General features: G+C 39.8%; 1 protein-coding gene across 1 annotated transcript; it reads right to left on the bottom strand.

Annotated features, from left to right (window-relative positions):
- Nucleotides 1-6,375: 6,375 nt before the first annotated feature.
- LOC131239450 (non-specific lipid transfer protein GPI-anchored 1) lies at nt 6,376-16,563 on the bottom strand. Its single transcript, XM_058237149.1, has 3 exons — nt 16,187-16,563; nt 6,712-6,780; nt 6,376-6,617 (listed from the first exon to the last, which is right to left on the bottom strand). The coding sequence occupies exons 1-3, from the start codon at nt 16,524-16,526 to the stop codon at nt 6,505-6,507; spliced, it is 522 nt and encodes a 173-aa protein (XP_058093132.1). The 5' UTR covers nt 16,527-16,563; the 3' UTR covers nt 6,376-6,504.
- Nucleotides 16,564-16,821: the final 258 nt, after the last annotated feature.

Raw genomic sequence — 16,821 nt, 5'->3', positions numbered from 1 at the left:
CCATTAAGGAATTATTTCTTTATAGTGCTAATAATATAAAGCCCGAAACACTTTAGTGCCCATTTGATAGTAACAAAAGTTTAATCCTAAATAAAAAATATTATATGAAATCATACTTATTATGAATTTATCCATTCAGCTATATCATCTAGAATTTATTCAAATACTTAAACTAATGAATGATTATTTAATATAGATGATGCAAATGCGCATTAAAACTTCGAACATGTTGCATGTGGCATTTATATGGTATCTGAAAAATATACAGCGACAGTATGTGATAAATGCAATAAATGTGTCGGATGAATAATTTAGTACATGTAGCAAACGCAGCACATGAAAAATACAAAATGTTGAATATGGCATATTTGTGGAGCTTGAAGATAAGTGTCGCGCTTAGCTGTATACTGCACACAAGAAAATAGTCCCCTGCATGCGTATAAACTGGCGTCTAGATTTTTATAAGAAAAGCCTACAATGGTCAGAAAAATCCAGAGTAACTTAACCTATGGGCCACAAGGTGGACCCAAAAGGTCATTGGGCTAATGTTTTGCAGGTTGGGTTTTGAAATTAGTGGGCTGCCTAAATGGACAGCTCCCAATCTTTACATGAAGCCCATGGGACCCATATTTTGGTGGTAGGTACATGAACACAATCAACGGTCTGCAATGAAGCATGATAGGGTTGTGCGTAGATACATCATTGTTGGGAAAGTATTGATTAGCACTTGAAACCAGCAAGTGGGCCATCAAATTAGGTGGGCCCTACTATTTCCACCGACTTGGGTCTATGGGACCAAACAATTAGGTGGTGTATTGATTGTTGCCCTATTAAACAATGAAAGGCAACATTGTGAGGTAGAGAGAGATCATTTAGAGGTAGCTTCAAAGCGAGATGGGCAATATTAGGCCTGTTTGGAGTGTCTGTCAAATCGTGATATGTTCATGCATTCATGGCCCACTTGAGAATGACTACTAACCGTCCAATCAATTTTCAACTCATTCTCAATTGAGGGTGCATTTTTTTGGATTGGGGAGAGTTGAGTAGATCCTGGCTGCACTCTCTCATGATCTAAACTGATGGGGAATTAGATTGCAATCTCAATCTGGGGGACACCCAAACAGGACCTTTGAGTTTGAAATTGGACTCATTTTGGTAAATTTCGAGGTGAAATATTATATTGGCGAATGGTAATGACTGTAGAGCTTAGAAGCTCCACCATCTTTTTATCTGGATGAGACTATGATGATATTTTGCTACCATTTCTTAAGTAGAGGTTTTTCATCCACCGCATGTGTGAATACATGCAAACGAATCTAGACCGTAAAAATCTTAGGTCCAACTATGGATGTAGCATAGCCTGGAAATCACATTAATTGAAAGATCCTAGCCATCCAGTAACCAGCTAGCAAATGTTTGGGTAAAAGCACAATGTTCAATGGTACAGATCATTAGATTGATATGAATTTTGGCCAATGCTACATTCACAATGCGGTCCACGATTTGGATGGTCCGGATTACCTTTCATGTATGGCAAGATATAGTGGATGAGACACCACAACTTAAACAATGTTGGTGAACTATCAGTGTAATGTACCCCTCTTTTCATTGTTAGGGGAGAAGGCTCATCATCACAAGACATAAGATATTGTTGAGTACACAATTCAATGATGCAGCGCAATGTTTACAAAAGAAGAGAAGTGTTAGGATCATGCTACTAACTAGCTTGTAATTGGTGGACGCACAGGATTTGTTTGCACATGTGGGGCCCATAGTTTGACGATCCAAATTATTGATGTATATTGGTCTTGCTTGGATGGGAGATGGCTTAAAAATCTCACACAATAAAAGATCCTAAAACTTCAATATGGTGGCTTGAAAATAGATGGTTAATAAAAATATTGCAACGGTCTACATTCAACAGAATAAAAGCCAAATATATATGGGCTAGGTTCTGAAAGTGTGATTTTTCCAAACCATCTCCCATCAAAGGTGGGGCCCATCAGATCAATGTTTTGGATCCAAACCATGATCTCTCAAATGAGTAAGTACTAACCACTCATCTTGTATACATTCCCGTGCCTATCTAAAAGGTTCACGTAAAACGGTTGTATGTGAGCTTTCATATAATATCAGGCAGTAAAGATTATATGGGGCAAAAATAGGATGATCTACACCGTTGAAATTAATGAGTCTTATGATCTGACATAATGTTGGGTGTAGCCCATGTGATGAGTTAAATGGTCCAATTTTTGCCTAAGGCAATCTATTTTTATTTTTCAAAAGTAAGTAAAAACGTTAAAAAGTATATAAGGAGATTACACCCCCAGGTCAAGGGAGGAAAAAGAAGGGGAAGAAAAAAAAAACGGAGAAGGAAAAGGAAAAAGAGATGCTCACTTCTCAACGGAAAGGACAAGCCCTCATCCGAGGCAAGAGGGAAAAAGACAGGCAGAGCTAACTCTCTAAGAAACAAAGGCTAGGGATAGATGGATTACAAAATTGATCTATGAAGCTATTCCTCCGGAGGGAAGAAGCATGTGATGCAGGGTGCGGACAAAGAAAATAAAGGATCCTGAATGGTTGCATGATAATCCTTGTTATGAACTTTAACAAGAGATACCTGAAATCATAGCAAAAGAAAGTCTAAGAAAGCCATATAATGAAATGTGAAGGCTCTTATCAGTAGGTTCTTGATTATTAATCTCGGAAATAGAGTTGGGCATGAGATGACTCAACTCGGTAAACTTGACATGTCCGACTCGTTTAGATCCAAATCGATCCGAATTGAGTAGGTGAGTTGATCTGAATCGAGTTGACTTTATCCAATCCAAACTCAAACTGAGTCGAGTTCGAGTCACCCAGTAACTCGACTCGACTCGACTCGACCCGTACATATATATTTTAAAAAACTTAGATCTTATGTTTCATATTTGAGATGCAGTGTAGCTGATGGAGAGGCAGCAATTTTGGAAAATGAATCTATGCTTTGAGTGTGTTTTCAGCTTGTGAATACCTACTGCACCGACTCGACCCGACTTGGTACTTGTGACTGGGTTGGACTCGATTCGGATTAGTCCAGGCCAGACCTGGACTCAGATCGGGTCAGGCATGCTGGATTCAGTATCGCGTTGGTTTAAGTTCGGGTCAGGCCTATTTCAAAACCAGATCGAGTCCGGTCAAACCTAACTTGGTCCGACTCAACTCGATGCCTAGCTCTACTCGGAAATAACTCCCCAGACAACTCTGGAGGAAGGCGAGAAACAAAGGTACCCAACCTTAGTATGTTAATCTCAGCACAAGCAATGGATCAGAAATGGTCCAGGTGACTTGAGGGGATCGGATGGGGAATGTTAATAGCACTTGTCTGAGGCGATCTTAATGGAATGGCCCACCTTTTGAATGGTGCAGTTGCTATACAGAAATGACAGGTTGGTGGGAAGGGTGTTGGAAAAAAAAATGATCTAGTACACAACGGAGGATCGAGGAAAAAGATAATGAGACAATCAGATCTATTGAGTTCAAGGCTCGACTTGAATAGTTAATTTCTTCAAATAGATTTGATGTCTTTTTTTTGGTACTTCCAACAAATGCAAGCGAAGAAAATCTGCAAATTGTCTTCAGGATATAATGAATTCTCAATCTGAATTTCAACACGAAAATTTGCACATTTAAGTGTCGAACAGATCTCTAGTTTTGACACTAATATGCCTTTAAAATGTTCAGAAAAAACACATCAAGAGGTTAAATTCGAGAGTACTGCAAATTGATAGTTTATTTAAAAAAATGGAGAGAATGATGATTTCTCTTTTAAATTATAATATCTAGGATTTATAGGAATTGAATGTTCATGGAGTTCTATACGAAGAGATATCCATGTGCCTCTTCAAGACATCCACACTCATTCACAACAAATAACATTTTTCTATGAAAGGATATGACTCTTTGTCCTATGGTAGTTATTTATGTACTCTTTCAGAGAGAAACAGCTATCCAACAGTTCAAAACTACAATCACATGTCCTAAACATCATGATTGTTGTCACATGAGCGACACGTGGCATAGGTGCCACATGTAAAGCCATGTCACAGTCACTCTCAATCAACACTAAGGTTAATAATACTCTAGGATAGACCCTAGTTCAATTCAAGTTGCACCATGGCTTAAAAAGTTTGAACCATGTGCCAAAAAGACTAAGGCTGTTTTGACTCCATGCGCACGTGCTAAGTGTTAAGTGTGCCTAATAAAACGTCTAACCAGTCCTTCAGCCCACGTTGCACGTGGGCGAGCGCGGATGGTGCTAAGAGGAGATTTAAACCCTATTGCATAAGCAAAAACCCATTCTCTTGCCAACTAGCTATACATTCTTTTTATGGAAAGTTTTAATAGTCAATATATTTATTTACTTATTAAAATAAACTTTTATTTTTGAAATTTATTTTTGTTATAAAAATACAACAAAGGGATGATACATAGAAGGACGTGAGGTTGAGCATCGTCTTCCTCAAGGGGATAACCGTTTCGAATTCACGAAACTTCTCTGGACTCCTCATAGAGACTTCTTGACTCCACGAGGAAAAGAACTAGAAACAGAAAATAAATTCTATAAAATTCGAAATTAATTGATGAATGAAATAAACGAGTTCACAACCCTTTAAATAGGGATACTAAGCAATGGAAGAAATTTCAAAATCAAACTACAACTAAAACTCCTAGAATTCACAATTTTCTATAAATAGTAAACTTACTATTTATAGAAGGTCGTGATGTCTACTAGTGCGCAAGGTTTTCAGTCAAAAATAGTTAGTGTCATATTTGGCTTCACCACGCTATTCTCCTAATTATTCTAAGCACTTTTCACGTTGGGTGCAACTCCTATAGCCCAACGGATGAAGAGTTATAGTCAAACTAAAACTTACTATTTATAGTAAAAATGGAATTAAAATAGGAAAACACCCGTCGATCTGATGGTATTTCACAAATCCAGCTTACGCAACCCAACATAGGGGTTGGGTGGCTAAAGTGGCTTGTCCTACCCTAAAATCATATATTTTACGTCCGATAACTCATTCCGGTTTGCGAGATACGTTCGTTTTAAGTTCTGACAATCCGGATCATCTCCATCTCCGATCGGGCCTTTTCTGGTCCATCTTGGCCATGAAATTATCCGCAATGCGCTCTACATCAAGGGAGCATTGCATCCGAACATTTCTCTTTTATTTTCATACTCAGTGTCTACTATTCTCAACCAAATTGTGAATTGAGGGTCTGTTTGGATGTACCCCAAATTGAGATTGAGAATGATAGGTAATGTGACCTAGCCACCCTATCCAGACCTCAATTTGCGAAGAGAGTTGTATGGCCCATTTTGGAAAATACATATGATGGAAACATGCCACAAAATTGGGTTGCCATGGTTCGATCCACTCACATTTAAAGACTTTCCAAACAGCTCCTAAGACCAAAACGTGATGTGGAAGTCCGTGGCCCATCCATCAGGCCTGACCTGTTTCTTAGCTGGGTTTAGGCCATACTTAGTGGGCCATGGGTCTGTTTGGGCCATGTGAAATCATAGCCCATTTATTAAATGGTCGGGATCGAGTTTGAGTTCTTGCACTGTTTGCTGAACAGACTGGGCTGAGTTAACCTTTAACGTCTTTGAACATTGTGGCCCACTTGAGTAGAGAAATCGCCTGATTTTGAGTTGGTTATCTCATACGTGCATCCCACCTGATAGAAAACTCGGATGTTGCACACGTGTGCAATATTGGCACAAGTACTTGCGTGTGGATGGGCAGTGGTCCACACACGTGTGGGCTTAGTAAACGTCTGATGATAAGATACGGACATTGATAGGTGGAGGCGAGCTCTTTGAACAATTCGAGGAATGCTCACTGCAATCTGTTACACTTGAATTTTCAGTACAATCTTCATGGTGGGGCCCACCTTTTGTGTGGCTCAAATGCTACACAAGTGTGCTCCTGCTACATGTGAAGTTCACACGTGCACTGGGTTGTATATGAATGTTCCTCAATCCATTCACTTATCATTGGTCCCAGCCAATTTTACCAGGCTCTGGCCTGGGCCTTCTGTTCTAGGCCCATGCTAGGCCGGGCTTAGTTTCCCGGCCTAAACCTGGCCCATTGCGCACCCTACAAATGGACGGTGCGGATCTTGTACATGCTTGCCCAAGTCAAGAAGTGCTTAGCATCGTCGAAACCTTTCTCTCGACCATTGATCACACGTTATCAAAATCCATCCTATCCAATGACAACAAACAGATCATGGCCCACCGAACTTAAGAGGTCACCACGACCGTTGCAACAACCAAAACAATCCCGTGCGTAGGATTGCACCCCAATCAAACAAAAAAAAAACTTCAACAGAATAAAATGAAGGTACATTTACCATCCTATCCCTACAAAATACCACATATTCCTCACTACACATGAACTACTGTGATTTGCTGGATAGATCATGTACCAAAGAGGTCATTCTTCTCATCCATCACAGCCCCACGTGAACCGTCGAGAAAATGACCGCTGCGATCACGATGATGGCCCCAGCCCCACGCACGAAGCCGTTGGATTTTGGGGCCGCTGTATCGGGATGCGAAGTGGCTGTACCCAAAGGGATAGAAACGAGTCAGATGAATGGAAATACATCAAGGTCAATTTGGTCATTTGGAGGGAGGTGAAGAGAGCTAAGCTTAACCTGGAGTAGTAGTAGCGTTATTGGTGAAGATAGCATTGGCAGGAGAGTTGGAAGGTAAGTCCAGAAGCTCTGTGGAAATTAAAACACGTTAGCAAACAAAAAAGAGTTTTTATTAGGAAGAGAGAGACTATGGAGTATTACATGCACATTCAAGAAACAGAGCTTGGATTTCAGGATGAAGTGGGGTCCACTTTCAAGTATTTCCAGATCAAGACCAGTATTTCGATCAAGTCACCCGTAACATGGTCCCACTTTTTGTGTCCCACGCCTCTTCATTTGGTCTTTTTATAATAGGGACAAATTACTCTGTTCGTTTAGTACCATTTTGAGTCCTTCTCACATGTGGCACTGATTTGCAGCCATCCAGACCGTCCAAATTTCGAGCGTATGTCCAAAATCACAGTGACGAGTATATCGTCTGAGATCCAGTGCATCCATCAGAATGGGCCCACATGCTTGTTGGACCAGATTTGATTTATAGGAAAACATGTACAAGGTCAGACCAACCTGATGGATGGACTAAATGTCGCACAAATGTGCCATGCTAGCATATGTGTGGCTAGAGCTGCACACGAGTCGAGATTGGCACAGCTCAGCTCAGCTCGGCTAGTAGTTAACCCCAGCTCAAATTCGACTCAGACTTCGAGCTTGTCTTGCTAGCTCAGTTCAATTCGGTTAGCAGCTCGGGCCAGTTCAAGCTGAGTTCGAGTCTGTTTGACATTTTTTCAAACAGGTGGAATGCATCTTCAGCTTCTTACATGATGTAAACCAGTAACAATATTTTACAGGTATTTCATCAAACACCCGGAGAGCAGCATCAAAATCAAACACCCGATGTATCCATTCCTTCATCGCCAACACTTCGTTGAGTCATTTCATCAAATACTTGGCGAGCAGCATTCATATCAAAATAACCGAGCCACCGAGCTAATTTGATCCGAGTCAGTTTGACTTGAGTCGAGCTTAGGCAAGCTCGAACACGGCTCAAAATTATTTCGAGCTTCAAAAACCAACTTGACTTGGTCCGAATCCACTTTCGAGCCGAGGCGAGTCAAATCGAGCGAGTTGATCGAACTAACTCGACTCGTGTACAACTCTATGTGGCGGACAGACTAGCTTTAACCGTCGTGTGCATTAGCAAAGCTACTATTTTTAAATGGTGCTTCTTTGGCTCAAATTTGGTTGTGCGTGTTGTGGGTGTGCCAGAATAAGATGTCATTCGATTCAAAGCAAACTCCTTTTGGCCTAAGCATTGATATAAGTAGGTTTAGATTGGATCTATAAATATCGGCCACCGATTGTATAAAATTAGGTGGCTTGTAAAGAAAAAGTTTCATCATTCAAATGATTTTTTTTTCTTCTTACCTTTGGATCGAAATAACTTTATATTTACATGATTGTAATTGTAATTCAATAATAAAATAATAAAGAACGAAGATATAACTAGATAAAAGTTGAAAGTATTTTATTAATAATTTTACAACATGGACACTCACAACAAGTTTAAGGAATCCGTTTGTCATCCAACGTGGACTAAGCTTCACAGCCGAATGGTCATGAGTGTAGGATGACTGTTTGTTCGTTGCTCAATCGAAAACCAGGCTTCATTGCGAGACGATTAATGGACGACGAATTTTTGACAATCTGTTCATCGCTCGGATAAAGCCGGACTTCATGGCAAGATGACCAGTGGGGCGACAGTTTGTTCGAGGACTTAGTGGGAATGAAGTGCATAACAAGACAACCATGATTCGATTATTTATTTGTTGTTTGGTGTGAACTAAACTTTGTAGCTAGATGACCAACAAAAGGTAGACAAAATAAACTAAGGATAAAAACTATAACCCCATGCTATGAATAATGTTGCATTGCCGAGCGATAGAGACTAAACTAGAATATAAAAAAATAAGTGTTTATGAAGAATGAATAGATAAGTAGCGTTGCGCTAGTTTTAGTTGTGTTGTTGTTTAACCAGGAGTTCTTCATTATGTGCTACTTTTATAGACTTAGAGCAACGGTTGCCTTACACGACCTTCGACAACGTGAGAGATTCAGATAGTTATATATGTGATCTTGTACAAATCCCTTTCCTACATTTCCAACGAGCAACGTGATTACGTATGCTACTCTTTTAGTCTTATAACATGTAGAGGGAGCTTTGCTATATACTTTACGTTGCTAGACTCTTACTTGACTAGAGAGTTGCTTTTGTGAGACTCTTACATTTAATACTTTTGCTAAAGAGTTTCTTTTAATGGAGTATTGCATTTAATGTCTCCCAAAATAAATGACTCTAACTTCTTACCTTTAAAATTTATCTTAGCCACGTGCGCTTATAGCTGTCACATGACATCTTCTGTACCGTCTGATCTAACTATGACATGCTACGTATAAATAATGCTAAACTAGGAAATTAGGCTTTATAAATAGGGAGCATGGATAGTGTGTACTGTTGAAAGAGGAATATTCATAACCATGTCAATTCATCTTAGCCACGTGCGCTTATAGCTGTCACATGACATCTTCTGTACCGTCTGATCTAACTATGACATGCTAGGTATAAATAATGCTAAACTAGGAAATTAGGCTTTATAAATAGGGAGCATGGATAGTGTGTACTGTTGAAAGAGGAATATTCACAACCATGTCAATGGACCGTAAGGTCACTGTCAATTGATTGCACACGGCCGCATGTGTCATGTATATATAAAATTTGATTCACTGAATGGCATAGCCTACCTTGAAGATTATTGGGTATGTAGATCACCATTCATCAAGTGGGTTGCTTCTCTATAGCCAACAAATTTGATCAACACACAAGTGGCCCACCTAGTGAATGGATCAGTATGATTTCTGTGCTCAATAGTCTTCACGGTGGGCTCACCTCTTAAACAGTTTGGATGATTTACACACATGAGATGGTTGTATGATTTCAACGGGACTCTAGTCCTTGACGAGAACATTTTTTACGATTCTTAAGTTATAATATCTCATATACTATACATAAGACATGCATGTATATAAATTTAAAAGATGTGGATCAGGTGGTGCTGCCCACACTACCCCCTACGGTGGTCTGGTGATGTGTTGAGCACTAAGGGGCCCATCATGATCTATGTATCTTATATCTATACTGTCCATCTGTTTTGCTAGCTCATTTTATTGCGTGAGCTAAAAAATTGAAGTAGATAGGTGTTTACACTTGACCTGTTGTGATTGAATCAAATGGCTCAGAAGATGTCAAGTGGTAGTCATATGTCACACATGATTTAAGATGAACTTCAAAGGTAAGAAGTTAAAGTATGTTTACGTTAGGAAGCATTAAATGCAAAGCTTTAATAAAAACAACTCTCCAGCAGAGCATTAAATGCAATAGTCTCATAAAAGCAACTCTCTAGCCAAGCAAGAGCTTAGCAACGTAAAGCTCTCTAGTAAAGCATCATCTATACGTTGCAAAACCAAAAGAGTATCATACATAATCACCTTGCTTGTTGGAAATGATTCTCTCATGTATATGTAGTCCAATGCAATAGTCTACACTTACATATAAGATTAAAGGAATTTGCACGAGATCACATGGCCTTTATGTGTAGGATCAGAGGGATTTGCACGAGATCATACAACCCTTACGTATAGGATCAATGGGATTTATACAAGATCACATGGCTAACCATTCGAATCTCTTATGTTGCTGAAGACCACACAAGGCCTCTGCCTTTTCAAGTCTATAAAAGCGACACAAAATGAAGTGTTCGTGGCTACACGCCAACACAACCACTAGCGCAATGCTAATTATCTAAACGTCCCTTACAGACACTCATCTTTCTATTTTATTATAGTTTAGTCCCCATCACTGGCAAAGCGCAACACTGCTCATAGCATGAGTCATAATTTTTATACTTAGTTTATCTTTCCACCCTTCATTCACGGTATCCCGTTGGATTGTAAGGAAGATGACTCAATTTTGAACAGAAGTTTATAGGGACTCTCTTGGTAAATGCTAGTTGATTCTACCAATCATCTTACCACAAAGTTTGGTTCACACCAAATAACGAATAGATAATCGAATTATGACCATTTCGTCATGTGCTTAGTTCCCACTGAATCTTCGAACAAATTGTCATCTACCAGCCATCTCGCCACGAAGCTCAGTTTTGACTGAGCGATGAATAAATTTCAAAGATCCGACCTCCATTGGTCATCTTGCCATGCATGATATCTGATTTTCAATTGAGCGATGAAGAGGCAAACATTCTGCACTTCACGACCGTCTTGTTATAAAGTTTAGTCTATGTTGAGAGACTAACGGATAGTTGTTACACAAGCTGATTATGAGTGTCCATATTGTAAGATCATTAATAAAATACTTTCAGCTTTTATTGGGTTATATATATATTTTTTTATATGGTATTTTTGTTAAACTGCAATTATAATCACATAAATATTAAAGTCATTTTGATCAAAAAACAAGAAAAAATTTATTTGAAAGATGAACCCTCTCCTTCATAAATCGCTTGATCTCATATAATCAGTGCGCCTGGAAAGATGATCAATCTACACAAATTTGATCCTCATCGGTCTATCTTGGCGCTTGAGGTGAAAATGAGTTAGGTTCGAATTGAGCCACATCGGCTCTAGCACGCCCAACACACATACATGATTAAATTTGAGCTAAACATCAATTTTTATTTTTTTTAATTTTTTTTTGTATGCTCACTGGGACACATGTGCAACTACAAGTTCAACAATTCAACATTATGGTTAGAAGATATAATCGACCTAAAAAAAATCAAAATATCAAGGAAAACATGTGCAAAAGGATATGCCCGTAGAAGCCAATTATCCCCCAACACCTACAATCTATGAGACTGGATCCTCATTTAACAACAATTCAATGGAGAAAGTTATAAGCCTCTTGGACGACATACACGCTATTTGCAAAAAAGAAGAAGAAGAAGAAGTCATAATAGAGAAGATTACAGGTTGAGAACATAGATTAGTTGTTTGGAATTTTTATAGAAAGAATATCGCTTCCTGACAATCGACTTGAGATATTATTCCTCCAATGAATGCAGGCTTAAGAAAAATAACTAATCGTTAACCAAGGCTTGACCAATTAAATCAAATTGCCATTTTCAAAATGATTGAGAAATGGCCAATTGACGACCAACCAATAGCTAATCATAATTGCCAATGACTGAATTAATAGCTGAAATGTCCGACTAACAATTGAAATTACCAACCTAACGACCAAAACTACCAACCTAATAACTAATTCGGCGAAAATGGTTGAATTAACGGTATGAATGTCTGATTTAATGACTAAAATGACTGTCCTAACGGTCAATTTGACCAGGATGTCCTTTGCAATGAGAATCTTGGGGGCAATAGAAGAAAGATTGTCCTAACGACCAATTTTACCAGGATATCTTTTATAATGAGAATCTTAGGGACAATAGAAGAAATGGTAAAAACGACCATCTTACGAAATATGATAAAAATTTGAGGGAACCTCCTAATATGTCTCCAATTCCTGTAAGACCTGAAAGTATTTGCATGACTGCTAACAACACTTTAACGTCTCTTTAAATTCTTTGAATGCAAAGAGATGTGGAGGGCATTGTGTACACCCAGTCTATCACAATTAGATTAGACGTACAAGATGTCACGTGATAACCATATGCCACACATGATTAAGATGAACTACAAAGGTAGGAAACTAGAGACGTATCTATATTGAGAAGTATTAATTATAAGACTCCAATAAAAACAACTCTCTAATAGAATCATTAAATACAAGAGTTCCACAAAAGCAACTTTTTAGTCCAGCAAGAGTCCAACAACGTGAAGCTCTCTAGCAAAGCTTTCTTTAGACGTTGCAAGACTGGAAGAGTAGTATGCATAATCGCGTCGCTCTTTGAAAACAATTATCTCCTATACACGTGGCCTTATGCAATAGGCTACACTTACGTAGATGATTAAGGGAATTTGCATAAGATTGTATGGCCAACCATTTGAATCTCTCACGCTGCCTAAGAGCGCACCAGGCCATTGCCTCTCTAAGTCTATAAAAGCATCATAGAATGAAGAGCTCATGGCCATACACCAACACAACCAAACTCAATGCAATGTTGCTTATCTATCCATCTCTCATGGATGCTTATTGTTTTATTTTATTCTAGTTTTGTTCCTATCGCTTGCAAGTGCAACGTTGTTCATTGTATTTATCTTTCGACCCTTTGTTCACGACACTCCACACTTCATTCATGATATTCTATTGGTTTGTAAGGAAGATCATCCAATTTTGAATAAAATCTTACAAGGCTTTCCTACTACGTCCTAGGTGATTCCATCGACCATATCGCTATGAAATTTGATTCACACCCACAACAAACAAATAGTCGAACCACGACTATTCTTGCTACGCGCTTGGTTCCCACTAAGCCTTTGAATAGACACTTCACTGACAATTTTGCCACGAAGCTCGATTTTGATTGAGCGATGAACAAATTGTTGAAGATTCTCTCTCCATTGTACGTTTCACCACGAAGCCCAACCTTCGATCAGGCAACGAATAAAAAACCATTTCACACATCGCAACTATTCTACTATGAAGCTCATTTTACGCTAGGTGACGAATGTGTCATTGTTCCTTCAGTTGATTATGAGTGTTCATATTATAATATCATTAATAAAATACTTTTAGCCTTCATTTGGTTATATCTTTTTTCTTTATTATTCTATCTTGAACTGCAGTTGCAATCACATGAATATTAAAGTATTTTCATACATCTAATCTTAATTAGTATATCTCAACATTTGAGGTCAGAAAGAGTTTGGTTTGAATCAATTCACATTCAATCCTAGCATGCTCAACACACGCATGATCCAATTTAAACTAAATAATAAGAAGCTCGAGTGGAACAGAAGACAATAGTGATTGGATGCCCACCATTAAAACTTCCTTTTGATCACAAAAGTTTTGAATATATCAAGCCGATACCGGTGTTTTCCCTTCATCCGGTCTAGGTCACAAAAGCTTTGAACATATCAAGCCATTCTTGGTGTTTTCCCTTCATCCGGGTCTATGTGACCTTTTTCTTTTTATGTTTTTCACCCAGTCCCTGTAACCTTATCAATAGGTTAGATGGAAAATAAACATTTACTTTGGCTCGGGAAGGTTTCAACCGTGAACGTCATTATACATCCCCATAGTTCCCAACACATGATCACCACACCACCATATTCTCCGTCCCAATACAAATAATTCAAATAGTAAAACTCATCATGGATAGAAAATTACACTGACGTAGACATCCTAACCATCCAATAGGGCACCATCACATTAAAGTTAAGTATAAATGGCCAGTCGCCCACTTTCAACGATTGGAATAACGAGCTGTGGTCCACTGGCCCACGATCTGGTGGCTCGGATTGCCACACATGCTTGCCCAGGTGTGGTGGACGAGAAGTATAACTTAAAAGAATTGTGGTAAACTATCACTGTACCCTAAGGTTGTATGAGAGGTCTGCTGGTGTGCAACGTGGCCAGGTCGACTACCACGCGGATTGTGTGATGACCCCGCCACCGCCCACCTTTGCCGTGGCAGGACCCTGTGGGACCCATCTTGATGTATATGTTTTATCCCCGCCGTCCATCCATTTTTCCAGTTCATTTTAGGCCATGAGCCTAAAATTAAATCACATCCAAAGCTTAAGTGGAACACACCACAGGAAACAGCGGGGATAATAACATCCACCGTTGAAACCTTCCTAGGCAAACGGTAATTTAGGTAAAACACAAATATAAGCTTGATCCAAAACTTCTATGGCCCCAAGTAGTTTTCACCAGCAGGAGTTCAATCCCAAATATCTCCTGTGGTGTGGTCCACTTGAGATTTGGATATGCTTCAGTTTTGGAATCATGGTCTAAAATGAGCTGGAAAAATGGATGGACGGTGTGGATAAAGAACATATATCACGATAGGCCCCAGAGAGTCCTCCCACCACGGAGGCCGTTGATGGCAGGGTCACCCACGCAATCCGCATCCGGTCAGATACGATTAACGGTCAACCCAAGCCCACACGAAGCTATCTTCATTTAAAATATCTTCCTATTAGCAAGTTGACAATCAATCCAAAAGGAAAGAAACGTCCACGACTATTCAACGGTGGCCGTTCCTTCCCGTTGTTTCTTGTTCTGTGGCCCACCTGAGTTTCAGATCTGATACATCACGGTGGCCCCATGTAGCCTTTCGGGGGACCGTCTGTTTCACCAATTACACCCTTTTCAGATCGCGTTATGCTTCAAAAATATGTAGGCTCATGAGATGGGTTTGGTTTGCGTAAGGCCGCTAACCTACAACTGTCCATCTTCCAGATGCTATTGGTGGGTGGGCCGTACTACAAAATAAATGGCCACTAAATGATCGTGACCGTTGATTTTTGGATCATGGTTCATTTATTAATTGGGCCGATTAAAATCACTAGATGGGCCTAGTATTGGCTCATGGTTAGAACCATGTGGACCGTTAATTAAGTGGGCTTTAGATACAGGTCCATACAAAACTGGAACCTTTATTCCAGACCTGACCCACTTCGAATTTGGGACGAGGACCCAAAATCTGATGGCCGCCCTGGCCAAGCAGGACGGTTCATCTAGGGGTTACGACTGTAAACGGGCCAGGTCCTGGGGTGGGCCGTGCTTGATCAATTTAAAATAGTGGCTTGAATGAGCATGGACCCGGGCAGCCAGACCCCGTACTACCTAGGCCTGGTCCCCTAGACTTGGCTTGAAGGCCAGGCCCGGTCCAATGATGAATGACCAAACCCAGCTACGGTCCAACCATCACTTGTGCCACCGTTTCTCAAATGGGTCATTTCAACCTGATTAGGGCTAAGGCCGGGCCAAGGCGATGACTTAGGTGACTTAGGCCGGGCAAACCCGGCCCATTGCCACCACGATCGTTACCGGCCATTGACCGGTAAAACAATACCAAGAAATAAAATGAGTACGTTTAAGTAAATAATATCAAGCACAGTATATCGTAATAGTTATTATGGGACTGTAAAGGTCGTTAAATAAAGGTAACGGCGACAACCATACCATATCATGAAAAAATGATTTACAATAGCCCGTTATGTCCCTTCCAAGGACTGGTACATAACAGTCTATTGCGGAGCTGGTACACGTTTTTTATTATTACTTTTCAATACAAAAATTAAAAAAATTTTTTTTTAAAAAAAGAAGAAAGAATAGAAATTGGATTTTAAGCTCATGGGCTAGGGCAACCCAAAAACTCATATCCGTGCTCAGCCCAATGACCACGCTAGATGAACTTGCAAGAAATCTTGGATCATGGTCCATCTAGAGTGGTCAGTGGGTCCCATCAAATCAACAGCCCTGATCACATCACCTGGCCCCACTTTGATGGCCGACCAACAATAATAACTAACTAAAGAGAAGGAGACGTACTTGGACAGTCGCTAATGCTTGTATTTGTCAACTTGCAATCAGTAGGCAGCTGAATTAAGCGGTCCACTCGCAAACCTAACTCCTTCAGCTGAGGTACACCTTCATACGTCTTTTGTATGATAAAACACAAACAAACCGCATCTTTGTTCCTGATATCCTTCACCGAGTTACAACAGCCATTGGACGGCTCAGATGATTTGGCCGTTGAGTACTCAAGGCACCCCATCATCTTAGTGATCTCATTGGTGCACCTTTCTTGTATGGAAGGTGTAGCAGTGTAAGTGATGTGGAAGTGGGAGGATATGAGGAGAATAGAAAGGAATAGCAACAGAGATTTCATCTTTCCTTTCGCCGGAGTGGAAGCTGAGTCCGTTGGTGTGGCGCTGCATGTTTAATAGAGAATGAGTAGCATATGATGGTTGGTAGAGTATAATGATCTATAAACATGCACATGGGTAATGTAGATTTTTCATGAAAGTATACTATCTGAACCGTCTAAACTGTTGGGGGGCCCATTTTGATTGGATGTAGTCAAGTGGACGGTTTAGATTGAGATGGTTCTGTCCGTTGCTGCTCTTATAGAGTATGGCGTCCGATCAGCATGTACAAATATTCTAATACGCGGATTGCGTACT

This window comes from Magnolia sinica, chromosome 3, assembly GCF_029962835.1.
Source record: "Magnolia sinica isolate HGM2019 chromosome 3, MsV1, whole genome shotgun sequence".
Classification (NCBI taxonomy): Eukaryota; Viridiplantae; Streptophyta; class Magnoliopsida; order Magnoliales; family Magnoliaceae; genus Magnolia; species Magnolia sinica.
Note: the sequence above shows the minus strand (reverse complement) of the source record. Positions and strands in the feature narration are given on the sequence as shown.

Excerpts from the sequence above, each read along its gene's own strand:
- LOC131239450 (XM_058237149.1), bottom strand. The coding sequence starts at position 16,526 with ATGAAATCTCTGTTGCTATTCCTTTCTATTCTCCTCATATCCTCCCAC. Across the intron at positions 6,781-16,186 it reads AAGCATTAGCGACTGTCCAA|AGCTTCTGGACTTACCTTCC; the intron begins GTACGTCTCCTT and ends TAATTTCCACAG. Across the intron at positions 6,618-6,711 it reads TAACGCTACTACTACTCCAG|CCACTTCGCATCCCGATACA; the intron begins GTTAAGCTTAGC and ends CTTTGGGTACAG.